The sequence below is a fragment of the Mustela erminea genome, chromosome 14 (assembly GCF_009829155.1).
Source record: "Mustela erminea isolate mMusErm1 chromosome 14, mMusErm1.Pri, whole genome shotgun sequence".
NCBI lineage: Eukaryota > Metazoa > Chordata > Mammalia > Carnivora > Mustelidae > Mustela > Mustela erminea.
The window spans coordinates 43,268,688-43,293,059 of record NC_045627.1 but is presented as its reverse complement, the minus strand read 5'-3'; the positions used below and the strand labels follow the sequence as shown (position 1 = coordinate 43,293,059).

Here is a 24,372-nt window from a genome sequence, read left to right as displayed (position 1 = left end):
TCCCTGCAGCGTCCCTAACCCACTGCACGCAGCACACTACTCTTGGTGCTTGTTCCTTCACCCAGTTGCCCAGCACTGTGTTCAGTCTGAGAGGAGAGCAGGAAGCCAGGGCACCAGATTCGGCTTTGTTTGCCCAACTCTGAGGCTGGAGTACCTCTGTGGGTCATTTGTGTGTTCAGTGATTATTTACTGAGCACAGATGCTTGGCCTGGTCCTGTGGGAGATGCTGGAGCCACAGACACGAAGGCGGTAACACCCTGGTCATGGGGAGCTCACCGTGTGGTGTGGGTGGTAGCTTGTGAAGAGTCTGCGCTGATGCAGTGGGCAGGTGCGGTGCCCAGCAGAGCAGGGTGTGCTCTGGGAGCGTGGAGGTACGCAGTCCTGACTCTGCGAGAACCTCAGTTTCTCCATCTGTCAAATGGGTGCATTGGAGTACATGTTATTCGGGGTCCCTTCTGTCTTCTACATTCTGTTTGTGAAAGGAGTGTTATCCTGGGGGTTAAAATACACCTAGCATCAGCCAAAATTTTGTTTAAGGTGCTCTCAAGTCAGATGGAGACAGGAGGGTCTCTTGGGTTCTGTATCTCTTTTCACAAACAATTACTCATTCTCCAATGGGCCAAATACATGTGTTTTGTATGGCCAGGGAGTGTTTTTCTCACAAGCTGGTTTGGCGTATGGCTCTATGCCAGTTCCAACAGATCGCTGTAGGTCACTGGGTAGGGAGGGATTGAGGGCACATGTCAGATGTGCTCCTTTGGATCAGAGCCTGGACTGGGTGTGAGTCCATTGGCCAGGGTGTCCTAATGTAGCATCCCTGGTTCCCAAGGCCACATCAGGCCGATATGTGTGTCTGTACCGAGTCTGGGCTTGTGGGCACCACATGCACAGACTGTAGGAGCGGGATGAGGTCACTGTGACCCCGAATCCCTGAACCAGGTCGCAGCAGGGGGCAGGACTGCGACCAGGTTTGAAGGAGGGTCAGGTTGGAAGGGGAGATTCCAGGGGTCTGTCCCCCGGGGTAACCTCTTCCTTGGCCCCACGCTAAGGCTCGTACAGTCAGTGAGTGGTAGAGCTAGATGCCTCCTGAGCCCGTGCTCCTGTGTCCCCAACGCTCCTCGGACAGTGAGCTTTTCAGCAAACCAGTGTCTCATTAAGAAGAGGCACTGAGTTGGGTCCAAGAGCCTTTTTCATGGTGTCCTGTGGAGTGATGTGTATGTGGTGGGGACTGGAGGGGAATGGGAGCCTAGAGAATGAGCGGAGGGGCATCGCTCTGTCTGTTGTGTGAGCACTGTGGGGCAGGAGGAGGGAGAGGGGAAGGCTAGCTTGCTGCGTACGAGCGAACTGCCCAGCCTGGCCGGGCCGGGGTTGTACGTTCACTATTGGCAGAACACAGATACCTGGACTCTCACCTCCTCTCCTCCCTCACTGAATCCCTGCTGTGTAACGCGACTTCTGGGTGCTGGGGGCAATATAGAGGTTAACAGAAGCCTCTTTTTGGGAAGTCATCAGCAGGACTTGGTACTTAATTTGCTGCCTGGTGCAAATTGAAAATAGAGAGCCCCTGCTCATAAATCATTAAGGATCAAGACGATGACAGAAGAGCATGAAGCCGGGTGTGGGTTTGTAAGACTGCACCGACCATGCACCCTAATGCTGGCCCAGGTCCTTAGCCTCGTGGGCCAGGCTGGCAGACGTCCGTTAGAACCATGAGCAAGTACAAGCAGGGTAATGGCAGAACAGGTGATTTCCAGCTGGAGGGATCTGGGAGGCCTCCTTGGAGAGGTCTCCTCTAAAGCTGGACCTGGAGGGATGGCTAGGACTGTGCCGGCGGTGGGGATGGGGTAGAACCCATGGGCACACGCGGGGAGTGGTAAGCAAGTGGCCCTGGAGTCTGGCCAGTGGGCTGGGTGGTGGTGGGGAGCAGTTGGGGCGTGGATAGGCTGGGCTCAGTCCTTGAAGACCCTCGAATGCCATCCTCAAGGCAGGCTTTGTTCTGTAGCCAGCAATTGCGGGGAGCTGGGAGATGGCCCAGCTGGGCTCTGGGAGCACTGTGGGGATTGGTGCTCCTTGGTATTCCAAAATCTGGGAGTGGCTCTGCTGCTGAGACACTGGACACTTGGTATTCTCTTCATCCTCCCAGGCTTCTGCAGATGAGGAAGTGGAGGAGTAGACAGGTGTTAGGGACCTTGTCCACAGTGGCTGGTCGTGGAGCTGGGATCCTAGAGACATGAGGTGAATCAGAAGGCCGATGGAACGGTTGAACTCTGAGGGGTGCCTGGATGGTGGACGTGGGCACCTGCGTGGCCCTTGTGGACAGGAGTTCCCAGCAGCTGAAGATGCCATGCAGTCCTGCTGGGTGGCCTCCTGCGGTGGCTCAGTGGCAGCAAGGTGGGGGCACCCCACCTCGAGAAGCTGCTTGCCCTTCTCATTGGTGGATCCTTCTAGTTGTTATCTCTTGGTTTTCGGCTGCAGTCTGTCTCTGAGTTTCTCCTTTTCCTCATCATCGCCCTTTGGGCATGTAAAGACCAGAGCTTTACTTATTCCTTTTTTGCAACTCTTGGTTCTTTCGTCTCGTTTACTGTGGTTTTGTGCTGAGTGCGGTGGTTCAGGTGTGGTTAGCAGCTGGGAGACCTGGGATTGACTTTGCTTGTCTCAGCAGGGCTATTGGCTTTTGGATCTTTCCGCACTTTTCAGATGCTCATTATCTTTGGCCTCCACCCGTGGGGGGCTGGTGGTGCCCCTCCCCGTCATGCATCTACTGGACCATGTCCCTACACATTTCCAGGTACCCCCTTGGAGAACTGTACTCTTTTACCTTGCACCCCAAGAGCTGCTCTGTTATTCCTGTGACTCCTTGTGAGCCCTCAGTGTTGGGAGGACCTGATGCTTAGTGTTGAGGGACAGAGGTGGAGGTGAAATAGCCTGGAGCTGACCCTGCCTGATATTTCCTGGCCCTGGAAGCTGAATCCTACAGCCTCCTAGCCAGGCAGGTGCTTGGTAACTTGACACTGCCTTACTAATTGTCTGCTGAGGTCACAGTGAGCCCTTGTCACCACCCATCTACCAGGACCACAGTCCCTGACTGGGCCAACTGGTTGAGCCACTGTTCTGGGCACTCATGGGAAACAAGTGGCCTTTGTGGTGAGCTGGTGGACAGAGTGGCCGTCAGCATGGGCGAGGTGACTGCACACCCGCAGGCCTGCTGCACTGGGTGGGTCCCAGGGCAGCTAGCTCTGAGCTGGGGGGCCCGCAGTGGACCCATTTCCTTGATGATGGCTGTGTGGGGCACAGAGTTGCAGGGACCATTCCTCTCCTCTTTTGGTTGCTGTTGAAGACAGTGTTTTCCAGTGCCTGTATCAAGAGATTTCATGGATTCTTTTACCCCCCTGGCAGAGGCCTGGGAGGTCCCCTAGGAGCTCTCACCCTTCTTCATGGCTGGGTTTTTACCGTGTCTCCTTGAGATATCACCAGAGGGGAAATGAGACTTAAGGAGATTGGAGTGTTTCAATTTTGGCAATTCTTCAGTTATCTTGAAGGAATCCTTCCATCACTCTCCCACCCAAATGCAAACCCCAAACATACCACAACCACACATTTCAAAAGACCACACATCTCATGGGAGCTTGGTAAACATTAGGTGATGCGGTTTAATTGGGTTTAAAGTATGAAACTTGAGAGGAAGATGTATTTAGTAGTAGGGGCTGGGCTGGTCCTCCCAGAAGTTCTGGCCTCAGAATTCCACTTGCCTCACACATGCTGATTACAGAAAGGTGAATTTGGGCACATGCCTAGCTGTTTCTGAGGCTATCTGATGAGGCTCCAGGGAATTATCTTACTATAAAAAAGTGGCTGGCCCTTTAAAATGGTTCCAGGGACTCCGGGTGGCGCAGTTGGTTGAGCATCTGACTCTTGGTTTTTACTCAGGTCATGATCCCAGGGTCCTGGGATCAGGCCCTGCATCAGGCTCTCCCTGCTCAGTGGGGAATCTGCCTTTCCCTCTGCTTGCCACCACCCCCCACTCCCATTCCTGTGTTCTCTCTCTCTCTCTCTCTCTCAAATAAATAAATAAATCTTGAAAAAAAAAATGGTTCCAGAAGAATTGGTATCATTAACTAAAACTGCATTCAACACTTTTTTTTTTTTTAAAGATTTTATTTATTTATTTGACAGAGAGAGATCACAAGTAGGAAGAGAGGCAGGCAAAGAGTGAGAGAGGGAAGCAGGCTCCCCGCTGAGCAGAGAGCCCGATGCGGGACTCGATCCCAGGACCCTGAGATCATGACCTGAGCCGAAGGCAGCGGCTTAACCCACTGAGCCACCCAGGTGCCCCGCATTCAACACTTTTGCCCAATGAGCATTAGTAATAGTTTTAACCCACTCCTCTAACCCCATTCAGATGGGAATTCTGCTTCTTTTCCTTTGTCCTCATAGTTTTGTTGCTCCCCACCTTGAAACTGTATGTGTGTGTGTGTGTGTGTGTGTGTGTGTACCCTTTCATATTTTCTTTCTCCCAGGTCATCTGGAGGCAAGATGGGCTAACACAGATGGGGACATGCACATAGGAGCTGCAGGAGGAGGGGCCCGGCATGGTCATTTCTCTGGGACTGTGGGGGGCTGAGCCTATAGGCTCCTGCTGCATTTCGCCTTCTGGTAACTCAGCGAGCTCTTTCTGCACTCTTGAGTTTGCTCTGTTCTCCCAGTGCTCCCAGCCACCCTCCCTGCCCGCCTCTCTCATCTTTGTTGTAGTTGCCGTGGACAGAAAGCTTGGAAAATGAAAGAACAAGTTGTAGACTCAGAATGTTTGCCCCCAAGGAAAGTGCCTATTTGCACAAAATCCTGTCTGACAGTTTCCATTTTGACTAAGAAGCTGGGGGCCCAGCAGGCTGCAGGAAATATGAAAATTGGCACTTGGCTGGGCTGCATGCTGATGGTAGCCCCCTGTCTGAGCCCCGTCTGTCACTTGAGATCTGAATTTTTCCGATGAAGATCACTGGCTGGCCACGGGCGACCGCGGCCTGAGCTGCAGACACGCACGCTGTGAGTGGCTTTGGAGCCTGCTTGTCTGCCCCTCAAGGTCTCTTCTTGGTTTTTCTGAAATGTGTTGAAATGGAACGTGCTTTTAAAAATGGATGTTTTTCTGGAGATGACCTGCCTGGGACTGTTGGTCTTGGGGGTCTTCTCCTTTCTACCCCTTGAGTCCCTTATCTTATCTCAGCGGATAGCATGCTGGCAAGGGCTGCTTGTTTTGTTTTATTTTAGTCCCTTTTTAAAAATTTATTTATTTATTTATTTATTATTTATTTATTTATTTATTTATTCATTTGACACAGAGAGCACACACATAAGCAGGGGAGCAGCAGGCTGAGGGGGAGAGAGAAGCAGGCTTCCTGTTGAGCAAAGAGCCCGATGCTCCATCCTGGGCTCCATCCCAGGACCTTGGGGTCATGACCTGAGCCAAAGGCAGACGCTTAACCTACTAAGCCACCCAGGTGCCCCAATCCCCTTTTTATTCTTAATAGTAGTTCCAGATATATGCCTTTTGATTATTTATTTGCTCACAGCCTGAAGATTCTACAGAATTCCTTAACTGTGTTAACCTTTTTTCCTTAAGAATAATTTTTTCCTGATTATCAAAGTAATGCTCATCGAAAGAAAAAAAAAGAGGCGGGAGGGGTAGACCCAAGAACTGTTACGAGGTAGAAAGCCTGAGTTCCCTTAAACCTGAGTATTTGCTGGGGGCCGAGGGCTGGGGAAGAAGGCTCAGTGGCCTCAGAGATTGGTCATCTGGGGGGTGGGGCCCATCTGGGAATCATATTATGACTGCTGAGTGGGTGAGGGTGAGCCAAGGGGTTTGTTTTAGAGGCAGTTTGGCCATAGTTAAAGGGGCAGGGCTTGGAGGTGAGTGCAGCTAAAGTGATCTTGTTCCTTAATCTATCTGAGCTTCAGGGCCCCTGTCTGTAAGTTGGGAATAATAGCAATACCTCTTTCTTGGAGCACCGTGTAATTTAGGTGAGATAACAGTAATATGATGGTTTTTCATGGCTGGCACTATACTGGGTGTCTGTATTAGAAAAGGAGCCCAGAGCCTGGCACAGTCGTAACTGTGTTGGTGCCATAACAAAGTAGCCCACGCAGGCGGGTTCAGACCCCAACTGTTTATTGTCTCATAGTCTTGGAGGCTAGAAGACCCCAATCAAGGTGTTGGCTGGGGATTTCTTGGGCCACTCCCCATGGCTGTAGATGACTGTCTTCTCCGTGTCCTTGTGTGTGTGCTCATGTCTGTGTCCAGACTTCCTCCTTTTATAAGGATTAGGCCCAGATTACTGACCTCATGTTAAGTTAATCACCTCTTTTACCCTATCTCTAACAGTCATATTCTGAGGTACTGGGGCTTAGAACTTAAACTGTGAATTTTGGAGGGGACACAATTCAGCCCTTCACAGCTATTATTTCCATTATGCATGGTGCTATAGTGATGGAGGGCTCTGAAGCTGGCCTTGGCATTGTCTCCACTCTCCAGCTGTCTGTGTGACCGGGCTCATCGTGCTTCCTCTGGACATCTGCATAATGTCAGGGCCAGGCAGGACAGGGGTCCTTGTGAGCTCTGACACAACTGAAGGTAATTAGAAAATGGGGATCCAACACTCACTCTTCAAACTTTCACTGTTTGCCTTGTGCTGGGTTTAGGGAGAGCAGGCACAGTGACACAGGCGTGGGGGTGTCCTGCCCACCGGGCGGAGGCTGGGTGTTTCTGCTCTCAGGGCTCCTAGCTGATGGCCAGTGGACCAGGAGCTAGGAGAAGATTGGGATCTTCGGGGGCTGGTCCACTTTGGTTTCATTTGCTGTGCTCTGTGGTCATGGATGTGGATTTTGGCTTTTTCTCTGTTGAAATTTTCTCTTGTTACTCAAGATCTTGTTACTTTCTCTCCTGAGGGCCGCCTGTGTAGGAAAGATAACCCACATCCCTTTGTGCATTTGAAATACTTCTCTGATTTCCTCCCCCATTTCCTGGGGTTGACTCGGGGCACTTGGAAGACCCTTTGTGGCCAGATTTTGCCCCAGGTGGGTGGCTTTCTGCATTTGAGGGAAGAATGACCATGGTATTGTTTCCTGGACATTAGGACGTGAGATTGGTTATGCGCTCAGGTTGAAGGTAAATGGAAGCACCAGATTCACTGAAATAGTAGGTGTGAAATTGGGACATTATAGAAGGATTTTTAGGGGGAAACTTGTTTGAGGTGTTTCCCCTTATTTTGTGGGAGGTGGGGTGGAGGCAGAGAGCAGCGCTCACTGCCTGAGTGTGTTGGTGCGCTGGGTCTGTAACCACAGGTGTTGAGAAACTCCTCACCCCTCCTCACCCCTGTGTGACTGCGGGTGAGTATGTGCAGCTGTTCTTTTTGTAATACAGTGTAAAACGTCCCTGTGGTTTCAGGAATGGATTCTTTTCACCCACTTCTGGAGGTCACCTTTTTAAAATCCACACAAGGCACTGTGTAAATACAGGGTGAACCCTTCTGTATGGTGTCCCCTCATTCAAGAGGGAGGGTGCATTAAGTGTTCTTTTAAAGATGTTATTTATTAGAGAAAGCGAGAGAGCGCCAGTGTGCACATGGAGGGTGGGCAGAGGGAGAAGCAGGCTCCCTGCGGAGCAGGGAGCCCTGGAAGTGGGACTCGATCCCAGGACCCTGAGATCATGACCTGACCCGAAGGGCTTAACTGACTGAGCTACCCAGGTGCCCCTCCCTCTTCTTGGATAAGAAAATCATTTGCTTTGGCTCCCAGAAGCGCCTGAAGGGCCAAGCCCTTCTTTACATTCTCTATTTCTCAGGACCTCAAAAGAAAAGAATACATGGGAGATCACTGTCCTTTTGTTTTTCCCTGAGGGCCCTTTTGGTCCTGGTCATTTAAAGAATGGAGAAACAGATTGGATTTTAGAGTTAATTCCAATTGGTAGTCAGTCATGCTAACATTGTGGGGCACCTGGTTCAGCATCTGACTTTGGCTCAGGTCATGTTGTCAGGATCCTGGAATCAAGACCCACTTTGGCTTCCTTGCTCAGCGGGGAGTCTGCTTGTCCCTCTCCCTCTGTCCCTCCCCCTGCTCATGTGCGTTTGTGACCTGGCTCATCGTGCTTCCTCTGGACATCTGCATAATGTCAGGGCCAGGCAGGACAGGGGTCCTTGTGAGCTCTGACACAACTGAAGGTAATTGGAAAATGGGGATCCAACACTCACTCTTCAAACTTTCACTGTTTGCCTTGTGCTGGGTTTAGGGAGAGCAGGCACAGTGACACAGGCGTGGGGGTGTCCTGCCCACTGGGCAGAGGGTGGGTGTTTCTGCTCTGTCTCTCAAATAAATAACATCTTTTGAAAAAAATTACAGTAAGCTTTCTAAGAACTGAGCACCATGAAATAGTGTTTCTTTTTTTGTTTTTAAAGATTTATTTATTTTAGAAAGAGTAAGAGAACATACAAGAACAAAGGGAGAGAGAGAATCTCAAACAGACAATGCCCCCCGCCCCCGGCTGAGCAAAGAGCCCTAGGTGGGGCTTGATCTCAGGACCAACCAAAATCAAGAGTCCAGTGTTCAACTGACTGAGCCACCCAGACCCACCCCCCAGCTTTTTTGTTTTTTCTAAAATTTTATTTTATTTTATTTTTTTTTAAGATTTTATTTATTTGGGAGAGAGAGAGATATCACAAGTAGGCAACGAGGCAGGCAGAGAGAGAGAGAGAAGCAGGCTCTCCGCTGAGCAGAGAGCCCGATGCAGGGCTCGATCCAAGGACCCTGAAACCATGACCTGAGCCGAAGGCAGAGGCTTAAACCTACTGAGCCACCCAGGCGCCCCTCTAAAATTTTATTTTTAAGTAGTCTCTAGACCCAACAGGGGGCTTGAGCTTAGGACCCTGAGATTAAGAGTCAAATGCTACACCAACTGAGCCAGCCAGGCGCTCCTGAAATAGCGTTTCTTGTTGACTGGCTCTTAGGAGCCCCCCAGGTGGAGATGGCACATGCCTTCCCATCGTGCCCTCAGCAGACCTAACCAATCCATTATGGGCTTCCTCCCTGACAGTTGCAGGTGTGGCTCAAGCTCTTTTAATACAGTGCTTGGAGCAGTTGTCACAAGACATTGCTGTTCTTTCACAGTGAACCTCTTGCCTTTTCTGGTCGGATCCAAGTTCAGTTCTGGAGAAACCGGAGACAATCAATTGCCTTATTTAACTGGCAGAGCCCTGTTGACCTCCAGAAGGCCACATCAGACGTTTCTTTGCCTTCTGTGTCCTACCCCAGCATTTGGTGCGACCAGTGCTCTGACCACTCTCTACCCCATTGCTGTCTAGATCTCATTTTCTGGCTCGTCCTGTCCCCCTGAGTGGTCTCCGTGTCTCTTCCAGAAAATTTTATTCCTTCCCCTATCCTTGCAGAGTGTCTGTCCCAGGATTTTGTATGTGTCTAGAACAATACCGTGTGGGGGGAAAAACAAAACAAAACAAAACAAAACAAAACAATACCGTGCGGTTGCTGGGTAAGTCCTAGATCTGGCCCTCCCCTTTCCCTCGATTCTTTCTGACCCGAGGGCTTCACATTGCCAGGGTAGCGGCTGTGGGCTTACCACTGACGTCTTCCAGGCACTGTGGGATGTCTCCCATGGAGACTGTGTTAGTCCCAAACTGTCCCCAAGGATTTGGGGTAACTATAAGAGAGAGGGAAATAAAACCCTTGTCTTTTTTTTTTTTTTTTTTGGATGGCTAAATACGTATAACAATATTTACCATCTTAACCATTTTTAAATATAGAGTTCAGTGGTATTAAGCACATTCATAATATTGTACCATCCCCACCATTTATCTCCAGAACTCTTCATCTTGCAAAAATGAAACTATGGGGCGCCTGGGTGGCTCAGTGGGTTAAACCTCTGCCTTCGGCTCAGGCATGATCTCAGGGTCCTGGGATCGGGCTCTCTGCTCAGTGGGGAGCCTGCGTCCCCCTCTCTCTGCCTGCCTCTCTGCCTGCTTCTGATCTCTCTCTGTCAAATAAATAAATAAATAAAATCTTTAGAAAAATTACAAAAATGAAACTATATCCATTAAGCAGTAATTCCCCATTTTTCCCTTCACCCCAGCCCCCGATAATCACCATTCTACTTTGTCTCTTATGATTTTGATTCCTTCAAGTACTTCATATAAGTGGAATTACAGGATTAGTCTTCTTGTGACTGGCTTATTTCATTTACCATAATGTCCTCAACACTCACCCGTGTTGTATAACATGTCCCAATTTCCTAGCTTTTCTTCCCCACAACATTTTATTTATTTATTTTAGGGAACACAAGCAGTTGAGGGAGAGGGAGAGAGGTTTTTTTTTTTTTTTTTTGGACAGATAGAGGGAAAACACAAACAAGGGGAGCGGTGGGCAGAGGGAGAGAGAGAAGCAAGCAGGCTTCTCGCCAAGCCTGGTGTGGGGCTTGATCCCAGGACTTCTGGGTCATGACCTGAGCCGAAGGCAGTTGCTTAACCGACTGAGCCACCCAGGTGTCCCGAGAGAGAGAATCTTAAGCAGTCTCTGTGTTGAGTGTGGAACCCAACGCAGGACTCAATCTCATGATCCTGAGGTCATTACCTGAGCCGAAACGGAGTTGGATGCTCAACTGACGGTACCACCCAGGTGCCCCTGACTTTACTAGCATTTTAGGGCTGGCTAACACGGCAGCATATGCATGTCCCACATTTTGCTTATCCATTCATCTGGCAATGGACACTCATGTTGCTCACATGCTTTAGATATTGTGAGTAGTGCTGTGAACATGGATATAGGAATATCTCCTTGAGACCCTGCTTTCAGTTTTTTTGGATATATGCCCAAAAGTGGATTTGTTGAATCCTGTGATAATACTATTTTTAATTTTTTGAGAAACTGCCATACTAGTTTCCGCAGTGGCTATACTGTCTTACCTTCCCACCAGCAGCACAGGAGGGTTCTTGTCTCTCCACACATGTCACCCACACTTGTTACTTTCTGCTTTGTTGATGGTAGTCACCCCAAGCTGGCTGAGGGAGTAGCTCCTTGTGGCTTTGATTTGCATTTCTTTAAGGATGAGTAATGTTGAGCATCTTTGCATGTGCTTGTTGGCTGTATATCTTCTTCGGAGAAGTGTCTGTCCAAGTATTCGTCATTTGCCTTTTTTTTTCTTCCTTAAGAGAGAGGGGCGCCTGAGTGGCTCAGTTCATTAAGTGTCTGTCTTCAGCCTAGCTCATGATCTCAGGATTCTGGGATCGACACCCACTTTGGGCTCCTTGCTCGGTGGAAGGGAAGCTCAGTGCTTCTCCCTCTCCCTCTTCACCGCCTTCCATGTTCATGTGCATACACTGTCTTTCTCTCTGAAATAAATAAAACCTTTGAAAAGAAAGAGAGTGAGAGAGCACACGTGCGCATGTGTTGGGGGGTGGGGAGGGCAGACGGAGAGAGACTTTCAGGCAGGCTCTGTGCCCAGCAAGGAGCCCAGCTTGAGTCTCAGTCCCATGACCATGAGAGCATGGCCTGAGCCAAAACCAGGAGTTGCATGTTTCACTGACTGAGCCACCCAGGCACCCCTCATTTGCCTGTTTTTGAATCAGGTTTTTTTTTTTTTTTTTAATTGCTTTAGGAGTTCTCTTTTTAGTCTGATATTAATCCTTGATCGTATATCATATATGTAACTTGCAAATATTTTCTCCCATTCTGTGGGCTGCCTTTTCACTCTGTTGGTAGTGCCTTTCAGTGTATAAAATTCTAACGTTTTCATAAAGCCCATTATGTCTTTCTCTCTGGTTGCCCATGACTTTGGTGTCATATCTAAGAAATCATTGCCAAATTCAATGTCTTGAAGCCCTATATTTAATCATATTTTATAAGTTTAGCTCTGATCTTCAGGATGTGGATTAATTTTGAGTTAATTTTTGTATATGGTTTTAGATAAGGGCTCAAATTCATTCTTTTGCATGTGGATATCCAGTTTTCCCAGCATCATTTCTTGGAAAGACTGTTCTTTCCTCATTGGCTAGTGCTGGCACCTGTCAGGGTGATTTGAGCATTTGTGGGAAGGTTTATTTCTGTTCTGCTGGTACATTTGCCTGTCTTTGTGTTGTTATCACACTGTTTTGATTATTGTAGCTTCAGAGCAAGGTTTGAAATTAGGAAGTGTGAGTCCTCTGCCTTCATTCTTCTTTTTTACAATTGTTTTAGCTATTTGGGGTTCCTTGAGACTCCATTTTAATTTTCAAGTGGGTTTTGCTATTTCTGCAAAATAGGTCATGGGATTTCTGAGAGGGATTGCACTGAGTCTATAGATCACACTGGGTCATGTTGGCATCTAACACAGTCCTTGCTTTTTACTCATTTCCTTGTGTTTTGTTGCAGCATTGTGTTTTGAATAAGAGTACTGGAAAAGGAGGAGTTTCTGGAAGAGAAGAGGCCAGCAGTGAGGAGGGGGTGAAGGCAGCTGGGAATAGTGCACAGGGACATCAGGGAGCAGGGGCACATGGGTCTCGGGCAGGTTTGTGTTTGTGAGCAGTTCCTTTCCAGCTGCAAAGCACTTTCAGTATCTGTAACTTTATTCACCAGCACGGCAGTCTGTGAGATACAGATAAGGACTTTTTATAGCTCTGGTGTGTAGATGAAGAAGCTGAGGCTCAGAAAAATAATTCGCCTTGGCCACCTCTTAGTAGGTGACCAAACCAGGGAGAACCCAGGTCCATCCAGCTTCTGATCCTGTGCCATTTGTCCTATGCACTTTGTACCTCCCCCCGCTGTGGCCGGGGTCCTGGTGGGTTCAGATTCAGCAGGAATGTTGTGTGGAGGGGAGATAAGCAGTTCTCCATGGTCTCAGACTCATGGGGACCCAGCGTGCTGGTCAGTAGTTTTCTTCTTTCTTTCTTCCTCCCTTCTTCCCTTCCTCCCCGCTACTTCCTTCCTTCCTTCCTTTCAGATTTTATTGATTTATTTGAGAGAGCGCTCATGACCTGGGAGAGGGAGAAGCAGACTCCCTGCTAAGCGCGGAGACCAATGTGGGGCTCAATCCCAGGACCCCGGGACCTGAGCTGAAGACAGATGCTTAATTGGCTGAGCCACCCAGGCACCCCGGTGGTCAGTAGTTTTGGGGGCACCATGCAAAGCAATGGGGAGGGTGCTGTTGTTGCTGCTGAAGGAAAAGGGGCAGAGGCAGCAGCTCATTGCTGGTGAGAGCAAGAGCTTTCCTCTCTGGCCTTTGTGGGCTGAGTGTCCCTGATCTGTGCAGGCTGGTGTCACGTCCTTGTCTACTTCACCCCTTACGCCCTGAGACTTGGGCTGTTTCCAGAGCCATCGTTCCCTCTGGGTGACTCCTCTGTCTACCCTGAGCTGTGATGAATGGAAAATAGCCATTTGGGGGATGACGTGGCATTAAGGGGACAGGGGAGGGAGACATTTTGGAGTTCTTTGGCCTTGGAGTCATGAGCAGGTTCCCCAGACCCCACTGGTTCATTCTGTTTGCTGCCTTCTAAGCCAGGATGGAAATATCTATCTGGCTCTGTATCCAGAGATTGTGCTGGTCTCCCTTGAGTGGACCAGGATGAGCAGGTGATTGTAAGAGTGACAGGGTTGGAGGGGTTGAAGCCAGGACAGGAGGACAAGGCTGGTAGCTGAGGTATGGCAGAGATGACTGGAACCTGTCTTTCTCTTGCTTCTTTTCTTCCCTCCCACTCTTGGAAAGCTAGTGTTGGCCACAGTGCCAAATGCTGGCCCATAAGCTGCTTTCTGGCACAGCCTCGCCAGAGTTTCTAACCCATCAGTTGTGACTCCTGAATGCTTCTCCTCACCTGAGCAGGGGGATGGCTGCTCCCACCCTCTGCTGGGACAAGGTACTGGTGACTTTCGTTTTTCTTACCCTGGTGGAAAGGAAGTAATATGGGGCTAGAGTCTTAATTTGAATCTGGATTCATCACTTAGTAGCTTTGGGGATGTGGGTGAGTTACTTAGTTTCTTTGAGCTTGTATTTCACCATTTAGAAAATGAGTTATTAGTCCATTTCTAATAGTGTTGTTGGGATGAGTAAATGAAATAATCCATATAAATAGTACCTTCCCTGTGACAAGTGCTCAATAAATATCAGCTGCTATGAGTAGTCAGAATGTGGTAATTAGTGCATTCAAGAAAAGCTTGAGCTCAGATATGTAAGGTGCCTAGTTGATGGCTCTCCCTATCTGTCTGACTCATTTCTGTCAGTCTCTTTGATACCCAGGGAAGTTCAGGGAGGGGGTGAAGTGCAGGTACGGTTTGCACTTGTTTCTCTACCTGAGACACTTTGCACTTCCTTCAGGTCTCTCTTCAAATGTGACCTCAGAGAGACCCCCCCACATTGTACCACAACAGCCACCTGTCCACCCCACCCCAGTCACCCTCCGTAGTGTGCTTATAACCTGATGCAGTTCACATTTATTAGTTTAGCTCTGTTCTTCTCCCCCTATTCCTGTGAGCTTCACGAGAGCAGGGACTCTGTCTCTCATTCTCTGCTGCACCCACAGGACCAGGAGGTGCTTGTTGAGCATTTGGTGAATGAATGGGCTCTGTGTTCCCCAGGGCGGACATGCCTACCAAGGGTTGGTGCCTTGCACAGAGTGCCCTCTCTCCATCTCTCTTGAGGTGTGCTGACAATGTGCCGCTCATGTGCAGGTAGGTAGTAGTGAGGACTCTGAGAAGGTCTGGGCTGGCTGGAGGGATACCAGGCACATACCGAGTGCTCCAGCTTGTTCTTTGTGACTCAGAATGAGACACCTACAGGGAAGGCCAGGGATGGATTGGAGTTGGCTGAGTCCAGGCAGAATGGTAGAAGAGGACAAAGAGGGCCTCTGATTTTTTTAAAAAGATTTTTATTTATTTATTTATTTGACAGAGATCACAAGCAGGCAGAGAGGCAGGCAGAGAGAGAGAGGGAAACAGGCTCCCCGCTGAGCAGAGAGCCCAATATGGGGGTCCCAGGACCCTGAAATCATGACCTGAGCTGAAGGCAGAGGCTTTTTTTTTTTTTTAAAAGATTTATTTATTTATTTGTCAGAGAGAGAGAGAGGGAGAGAGAGCGAACATAGGCAGAGAGAATGTCAGGCAGAGGCAGAGGGAGAAGCAGACTCCCTGCGGAGCAAGGAGCCCGATGCGGGACTCGATCCCAGGATGCTGGGATCATGACCTGAGCCGAAGGCAGCTGCTTAACCCACTGAGCCACCCAGGCACCCCTCCTCCAATTTTTTTTTTTTTAAGATTTTATTTATTTATTAGAGAGAGGGAGAGCATAAGGGGGGAGCGGCAGAGGGAGAAGCAGTCCTCCCGCTGAGCAGGGAGCGCAACTGCTGGGCTTGATCCCAGGAACCCTGGGATCTTTTTTTTTTTTTCTTAAGATTTTATTCATTTTTTTTGTCTGAGAGAGAGAGAAAGAGAGAGAGAATAAGCAGGGGGAAGGAGGAGCAGACTTTGCTGAGCAAGGAGCCTGATGCAGGACTTGATCCTAGGGTGTTTGCCCTGTGTCTGGCTTTGTCCTTGGGCTTTTACCTCTCTTTACTCCTTTGGCCCTCATACTCATCATTCTTCCTGCTTTATAAACAAGGACATTAGGCCCAGAAAGTGGAAAGCACTTGCCCCAGTCCACACAGCGTGGGGGCCGGGCCAGAGCTGGCGCTTGTGTTGGTGCCCTGTGATGGTACAGGGCTGCACACTCCTGGTGGTAGTCCGTGGGGAGGAGGTAGCCTCTTCTCCCCTTACTGAGTAGCAGAGAGGTGAGTCCCAGTTGAGAGCCGGAGGGAGCTGGCAGTGCCAGGTGCCGTGCAGGGAGCTGCTTCCTGCCCATGGTGACGTACGGTGTTGGTTAGAAGTTTATTCTAGGGCAGATGTGCTGTAGCGACTTGTCCATCAGCGGCATCGTGGCGGCTTGGTGGCCCCCTGGGTGTTTGTGTTGCTCGGGTTCCCTGTTCCCTCTTGCTGTACCCTTGTTGCTACACCAGGGGCATGAGATTTCACAAGGGTCGTTTTCGTGGTCATGAGCTCTGGTTTGGGGGATGCTGGTCAGGCTTGGTCACATTCATTGGTGGGGAATATGCCTCTAAATAATTGTATTTTATTTTATTTTTAAAGATTTTATTTATTTGTTTGACAGAGAGAAAGAGAGAGAGAGAATGAACACAAGCAGGGGGAGTGGCAGCCAGAGGGAAAGGGAGGAGACTGACATGGGATTTGATCACAGGGTCCTGGGATCATGACCTGAGCTGAAGGCAGATCCTTAACCATCTGAGCCACCAGGCACCCCTAGATGATTGCATTTAGTAGGAGACTCTTAACACCTGTTTCAAGCACCCCCCCACCCCCCACCTCCAGCTATAAATGCTGACCTAGCCTCCCTCCCAGGGAGCCCACCAGACCCTGCTTGGGCCACGTCCTGGGTGCGGAAATATAACCCAGCCCAACTGGGAAATGATAGAAAACAGGGCTTGTTTTGGGTGACAGAAATCCAGAACTGGGAGGTGTTCCCATTTGGCACCAAGTTGATGGTCCCAGTTTCACCCGCTACTCCAATCCTGGAGTTTAGCTGCTCTGACAGGGAGACAACAAAGAAAGCCTCCAGCTTTTCCCAGCTGATGAGGGGAAGGAAGCTTTCTGACTGCTGTTTTTAATCTCTGGAAATTCAACAAACTTCCATCATCTTGTGCCTTGGGGGAGGGGAGGACTCAAAGGGCCTGACAGCAAGAGAAGGGTCTTTATTTTAATCTCATGGGTGATCAGTTCTGGGTACGCATGTCTTGTTTTCCCTACCTTTTCAGACTTCCGCTTTGGGAGGCAGTTTTGGTGGGAGATGGGGTTGGGTCACAGGCGACAGCACTGACATCTGGGAGTTTCCTCTGTCAGGGTGTCAGGTCATCAGTGCCTTATCTCCTGGTTGATTCCAGAGTCCAGTGAGAGGGGGTGAAGGAGTGAGCCTAGAGCCCCGCAGGTGTCCTTCACACTACCCCTGCACACGTCTCACTGGCACACTTGGAGGTTAACATTCCACTTAGCTAGGAATTCAACAGCCCCCTTTCACCTTTGAAAGATGGGCTACTGGTTCTTGTCATGACCTCAAAAAGGGAGAAGTAAGCATCCTTACTGTGATATCTTAGCAAACTCATTATTCTTGTTCTGAACTTTGCAGAGAATACTGCAGCTGTTTCTCAGGTGGGAAGACTAATGGGGTTTTTACTTACACACCTGACACTTCGGGGGGGTGGATTATGCACACTGGCGGGGGTGTGTGTGTGTGTTCACCTGACCCAGAACAGCAGGCCTCCTGTTTGTTGCCGGCCTTCCTGTGCATGCTGGGGAGAAGGTGATTTTCCCATCCTGAGGCAGGCACAGAGGAAGCAGGACTTCCTTAACGGCTGTGCCATGTTCTGGCTGCTCAGTTCCGGGGCCGTGGTCACCCCATACCTCTTTGACATGTTGGGGCTTGTCAGCCTCCTAGTTTGCTCTGTGTCTACAGCCTTGGGCCGTATTTTTTTTTTTTTTTTTTTAAGATTTTATTTATTTGACAGAGAGAGATCACAGTAGGAGAGAGGAAGGGAAGAGATCACAGAGAGAGAGAGGAGGAAGCAGGCCCCCTGCTGAGCAGAGAGCCTGATGTGGGACTCGATCCCAGGACCCTGAGATCATGACCTGAGCCGAAGGCAGCGGCTTAACCCACTGAGCCACCCAGGCGCCCTTTGGGCCGTATTTTTAAAGGGAAGGAAGCTGAGGCCTTGGGGAGATGTGTGGCTGCACTGAACCTGTTATTCTGCAGGAGGGCTTCTCATTGGCAGATGGGGGGGCACCCTCCCACTACCTCAGAAGCAGGGAGGTGTTCTCTGCACTGCACACAGCGCTCTTCATGCTCTTGCCTCCTTCCTCGTCTCTGCAGCTCACGGAGTTGGTGCTTGTTGGTTGAGTATGTCCATGCGCTGGGACTGGCCTCTGCCCCCAGCATGGCCATGGCTGTTAGGGTGGGCAGGAAGCAATAGCACGTGTCAGGGCCATGGAGCCATGGCTCCTCTCACCCTCTTCCCCGCTTTAGTCCCCATCTCTGGCTCAACAGTGCCATCTCAGCAATGCCTATTGAGTGTCCTCTTGGTGGGGGAAGGAGGGCAGGGAGTGGCTCTGGGGTGGGGTGGGGTGGGGATCCAGAGGGGCTGGCTCTGTTCGGAGACTTTCTGCTTGCACACGGGGACAGGTTCTGCTTGTGTTTCTTCCAAGCTGAGTTGGCTTCTCGGGTGCTTGTCCAAGTTTACCATCCTCCAGGGCCAGCTCCAGGCTGCTTCCTCCATGAAGCTTCTGGTGACTGCCCTTCCACCTTCAGAGCCTGGTAGCAGTGTTGGGTATAGGGATCAAGATTGAAGACTTTGGGCTTAACTGGGCTTATCTTGTCCATACTCCTGTTGGCTCTATCAAGACCTTAAACAAGTTTCTTAATTATCCTAACCCTTAGTTTTCCCTTCTGTAAAATGGGCCTAATGACAGCCTCAGGGTTGTTTTAGGAATTCACTGGGTCAGTGCATGCCAAGTGCTTAGCACAACTTGATACTCAATAGTGCTCAGTGTCTATTAGCTGCTGTTACTATTATTATTATTATTATTATTACAAGTTGAGTACTGTATAGTCTGGCAGTATGTCATCCTAACCTGTTTGACCTTGTCACTCTAGTACAGCTATCAATTTCAGTAATCAGAGGATTGAGAACGGCAGGGTGGGAAGGTCTGGTTTGACTACAGTGGCAGCAGCTAGCACGTAGAGCACTCGTGCCAGGTGCTGTTTCAGGCCCTTTTCACGTGAACTCTGTAGATTCCTCTATTAAGTAAGTACTCTTACTAACTCCTTTGACAGATGGGCACATGGTGTCAAGGGGGAGCCGAGTGAATAACCCAAAAGCACACAGCTGCCGTGTGACAGAGTTGGGAGTTTAGCCCAGGTAGGCTGGCACCCATGTGGGACTTCTAGTCATTATTGCCTTCCTTGACAGCCGAGTGACCCAGGCTCAGAGAGGAACAGAGACTTATGCAGAGTTTCACAGCAGCTGGGTAGCCTGTTGAGCTCCTGGCTTGTCTTCTTTCCCAGGCCTGGTCCGAGGGCCTTGTAGGGCTCAGGCTCATGGCAGGAACCTGATGGGCACATGCAAGTAAGAGAACTCGGAAGCCCACGGTCATCTGTGCCCTGGCTGGGGATCCTCAGGTGTGACGAGGAGAGGGTGCCAGGGCCAGGCTGCCTGCCTTTCCAGTGGACTTGCAGCTTGCTTTCAGCCTCCTCTTCGCAGATGCTTGTGGGGGGGATGTAGGTGCTCCCAGCGATTTGGCGCTGTCTCGGATCCGTTTGGCGGGCCAGCCTCTCCTCACCCTCCTGGAGCACAGGGAGGACTCTGCGTGCTGGCTCCAGGCTGAATCAAGTCCCTTCGATGCTTCTGGTTTTCATGGGGAGGAAGCATGAGTCACGGGGCCTTTATAAGCTCCAGGTGAATGGAGGGGTGTATTAGGTGACAAGCTAAGTTTGTCTCTCTTGGGCCCCATGGCCTGCGGACTGGGCCATTCCGTTATCGCTCGGGTGATTTTACTGGAAGTTCTTTTGAAGTGGTCTCCGTGACCCAGTGGGGCTGAGTCACAGAGTAAACACAGCAGGGGCTGGGCTCTTGGGAAGGATGCAGACAACGCGTGGGTCCCAGGGTTTGCCCGGCCTCTGTTTCAGGGCCTCTGCCATAGCTCGCACTGGCTTCCCACCTGATAACTCTGGGGAACCTTGGTGCCCTGCTGCCCTGCATTTATTTTGTGGACCCCATGCCCTGGGGGCTTGTTAGAAATGCAGAGTCTCAGGCCCCCCTCATCGCCCACATCAGAACCTGCCCTTTGCTTGGGTCCCCAGTAGTCCCAATGGCAGTAGAGGCCTTCCCTGTGTCTCTCTCTGTTTACCCGTCCATGAAAAATCTAGGCTCATGCTCTGCTCTCCTTTCCTGGAAATGTTTCCAGGTCATCTGACTTCTTCGTGAGTCTTCTGAGGATCTGTGCACAGGCTTGTCTGGGTTTGTGGGAGCATCCCGAGTGGCAGTGCCTGGCTGTCCTGTGGGGGCATGGGGGAGCACGGGGAGGGAGTGGGGTCAGTGCCAGTGGGGGAGCCAGGCCGATTTCATAGCCCTCGTTAATCTGGGCCTTTCTGCCAGTGGAGCATATGCCTTAGGTTTCAGAGCATGTGGGAAATGGGTGTCTTTGTGGAACTCCTGAGGAAATTTGGGGGGGCTGGGAAGTGTGCACCTGTGAGATGAGACTCCTATTGGCCTCCAGATTCAATTGTGAAACCTCAGAGGTAGATAACGCCTGACACTTGCCCTTCAAAAACCACTGGCTTTGAAAGGACACCACGTGACTTTGGAGGAGAGTCTCTCCTCTTGCCTTTTCCCGACATCCTGACCACATAGGCTTTTTAAGACAACAATAGCAGCAGAGACAAAGCATGACCAAGACAACGTCGTCTTTGGGCCCTTTTCCCCCTCTGAATGACGTCTAAGGCCCTGGGAACATTGTAAAAACTGGGCCCTGTCCAATTTGCATCACTCCCTGCCAGCCCCCAGCTCCTAAGAGCCCTGCCAGCCGACTCGGGGGCGGAGATGCCCAGAGATGCAGATAGAGATGTCACGTCACCCCAGGTCATGCCCCAGAACCTCGGCAGGAGGACTTCAGGGACAGGGAAGAAGAACAGAATGTGTTGGTTGGCCCGTTGACTCCCCCAGCCAGGAAGGGAGATGGGCGGAGAGAGACAAGGATGTCTGCCAAGTGTAATTAACAGTGGAAACTGGCCATGGGGGAGGAAAGAGATGTCTTGATGAGGAGGGGTGCTTTACTGGAAGATCGGGCTCTGCTGATGCCTGTAGTCAGGAAGAGCGAGGCTTTCTGCAGGGAGCGTGGTGGCGCAAGCACGATCGCGCCCAGCTCAGAGATCTGGGAGGTTTGAGTGGGAGAGTTTATTTGTGCCTCCTTTTCTGAGTAGGCATCTTTCGAAAACAGTCCACCAACATACCAACTGGCTAGCCTTCCTTGTCTACATAAAGAAAAAAAATAAAGAGACTGTCGGTTGAGTTGAGAAAATCGGCATTGTGTTGACGTTTTTGTCCTTTGAAGATACCCACGGAGTGCCCGAATTCTACCTGACTTTATTTCACCAATCCTTACGCAATACTTACTGCCCTTCATGGTATGAGAAGAGAGATGATTGGGGAAACTGGTGGTGCTCATTGTTTTGTTGAGACAAAAACACAGAGAGGTTGAATGGGCAGGAACATGAATCATGTAGGTGGAAACTTGAAATACAAGAGGTATTTCATTGAACATTGCGATTCATTTTCTGGTGGGATCAAGGAATTTCAGGGCTGAATGGGGTTTTCTGGTTCCTTCTCCCTTTGAGTGATGGGCAGAACCCTCCTGTGGCCTCTGGGCCAGGCCGGGCAGGGGGCCTCGGTGAAGTGAGGTGTGTGTCGAGGAGGTCCCGCCCTTCCCAGGTCTCTTGGGACCTAGCCAGGCCTGACAGTTGGGCGCCCCCAGCCGCGGCCTTCTCCAGCACCCTGCCATGTTCTGTCCTGCTGCCCGATGCCGTTCGGCACAGATGGAGCCCTTTGACAGTCCTGTCTGAAGACAGAACATCTGTCTTCTCCCTAAGTCTTCCTCTTCAGTTCATGCAAAACATCCACAGGTTCTTCTTCTTCTTTTTTGTAATTAAAAAAAGTTTTTTAGAGCCTTTTAGATTCACAGCAAAATTGAGGGGAAAGCAGAAAGAATTCCCTCCCCCCCCGACCCCCTGCCTCTACACGTGTACAGCCTGGCCCACTGTCAGCACCATGCCCCGGAGTGGTACGTTTGTTACCGTCGACGAACCCGCACTGACACACCGTTGTTGCCCAGACTCTGTAGTTTACATTAGGTTTCACTTGTGGTGTTGCACATTCCAGGGGTTTGGACAAATATAGAACAGCATAACACCCACAGGTTTTTAAGAGAGTCTCAGACAATTTGATAACGAGTCCACCAGTCATGCCGGCCACTGTCCTAGTTCTCGCCGTTACCAGAGTCCCTTTTCCTCGTTTTTTTCTTTTTGCTCTGGGCTTTCATCTCTTTTTCTGGGTGGGTGAGGGGGCACACCTGCCAGCTCCCGTGCATGCCGGTACACCAGGGCTACCTGTCTGTCTGCCCTACATCTCCTCCTCCCCCTCTGCTCTGGGTCTCTTATCACCCTGGTGGTTTCCTCCCTCCCCGCCCCCATGAGTCTCCTTCTTCCTCTCCCCCACTTCATCCCTTTGCTGTCCTTTGAGAGGGTATGCGAGTATTAGGTAGCTAGTCAAGAGTTGAGGTGGGGGAGAAGCCTCAAATCTAGCCCCCACCTTTCTGGTTTTGGAGCCCTGGATCTCATTAGTTCTTGGCTGCTTTTTCTCCTCAGAGCCCTGAGGCTTGTTCAAAGGCTTTACTGCAAAAATCCCATCTCTAGCTCACCCTCTCTACACTCTGCTCTGCATGGCGCACACACCTCTTCCCTCCGTAGTTCTTTTGGTTCCAAGGACAAAACATTGCATTCCTGCCATTATTCTTGTTTTCTTTGACCCACCATCTCAGTTCCCAAGATAATCTTGGGGTGGGTTCTCCCTTTTAACTTGGTGTCACCTGTAGTCACAGACAAAGCACACCATCCGGGGAAAGTGTAATCCTGAGGTGTCTTATAAGCCATCTTATAAGGGTTGAACCCCTTCCTTGTATAGGCCAGGGAGCAGAATTGCAGAAAACAAGCAACTTGCTCAGTGTGACCCAGTTACTCATGTGCGGATGAGCGCTGATTCGGAAATGGGGTTTCTTCACCCAGAGACTATACTGATGCGAGGCGGGTAACATCCTAGCTTAGAAAACCCTCGAATTCAAACTGAACTGTGGTGCGGTTGTGTGTCCAACACCAAGGTAACAACATTAAGTGTTGGCCAAAAAAGAGGCTCCTTGGCTTTGGTGACGGTGTAATTGCTCATAATTTTATGAGTAATTTTTAATAAGGGGGCAGTCGCTGACTAAATTATGAAAGACTGAGCTTAAATATAGTCAGAACCCAAGAGCAGAATACTGAGGCAGAAAGAACAAATAGTTCGTAGATGTTTAACTTATACCCTGTTCCTCACTGCACGGAAGCCAGCATGGTACTGATAAAGATCTGCAGGAAATCCCCAGACCCTTTTTTAACCTGGGGCATGTTGCTTCCTTGCTGAGCTTTTCCCCAGAAGTCTTACGGAGAGACAACGGACTGGCTTCGAGTTCCCTCTGTGCATGGATAGTTTCCAGGGCAGGAGGGTAGTGGAAAGGTGAGGTGGGAGGCCAGGCAGAAGTACCACGGACTAGACCCTGCTGACCACACCTGCCTGGCCCCTTAGATCCGATTTCTAGTCCCTGACTTGGTGGTGTTTCTCAGTCTGGTGCTGACTGAAAACTCAGTTGGTCTGACAGTAGTTTGGAATTAGTAACAAATGGTCTGTCCTTCTGTCCCCAGGCTCCACCTACAGCGTCTTGTCCATCATGCCCTCAGACTCAGAAAGCAGCAGCTCCCTCAGCAGTGTGGGTGAGTACCCCTGGGCACCCCTCCTTCCTGGAGGGCACCGGGTGGATCCGGGGCGAGAGGCTGGGTGCAAGCTGAGGTAGCCCTGAGTCTCCAGAGTGGGAAGTCGGCCTCACTTGTTGGATCATTCAAGGGGCCATCTTCTGTTGATTCCATTCACACCTTCTCCCGTCAGCAGCACATTTTTCTAATGGAGGAGGGCAGGGATCTGGTGCTGGCAGGTGCTGGGGGGAAGCTGTGTCCTACCATTCCTTCACTTTGTCAGGGTTTGGGATTTTTCAGTGTGTTTGTTGTCCCTCTGCCCCCAACCTAGTGCCTTATTACCACTGTCCATGAGAATGGCCCCTTTTGGGACTGTCTTTTGTAAGCAGGAACAGTCCCCTCGGCCATGTGTTGCCTTGGGGACAGGAGTAGCCCATCCATGTGTCTCCAGAAGCCCACAGCCCGTCCTGCTTTCCCTTCCCTGAAAACATCCCAGCAAGAAGGTTGTCCCAATCTCCCAGCCTTCCCGCACCTCTGGGACCCATTCCTGCATCACGTGCCCTCTGTTTAACACGTGTGTCTTCTCATGTCCGATCGGACCCTGATGGATGGATACACCTTTGGTGGAGAGTCCTGGAGTGTCTGTAGTGGGAAGGGCCCCTGGAGGTCATCCAGTCCAATTATTATCCCCTGCGCATAGACAGATGGGAAAGTGGATGCTCTTGTGGAGGACTCCAGACCCTGTCAGGGGCAGACCTTTAATG

At 50.3% G+C, this 24,372-nt stretch overlaps 1 protein-coding gene across 2 annotated transcripts in view; it reads left to right on the top strand.

Annotated features, from left to right (window-relative positions):
• DLG5 (discs large MAGUK scaffold protein 5) overlaps positions 1-24,372 on the top strand; it is a 117,267-nt gene that overhangs the window by 26,459 nt on the left and 66,436 nt on the right. For both annotated transcript variants that reach the window (XM_032311856.1, XM_032311855.1), the window contains exon 2: positions 23,561-23,629. In XM_032311856.1, the coding sequence (XP_032167747.1) occupies positions 23,561-23,629 (69 nt within the window). The remainder of the gene's footprint in view (positions 1-23,560; positions 23,630-24,372) is intronic.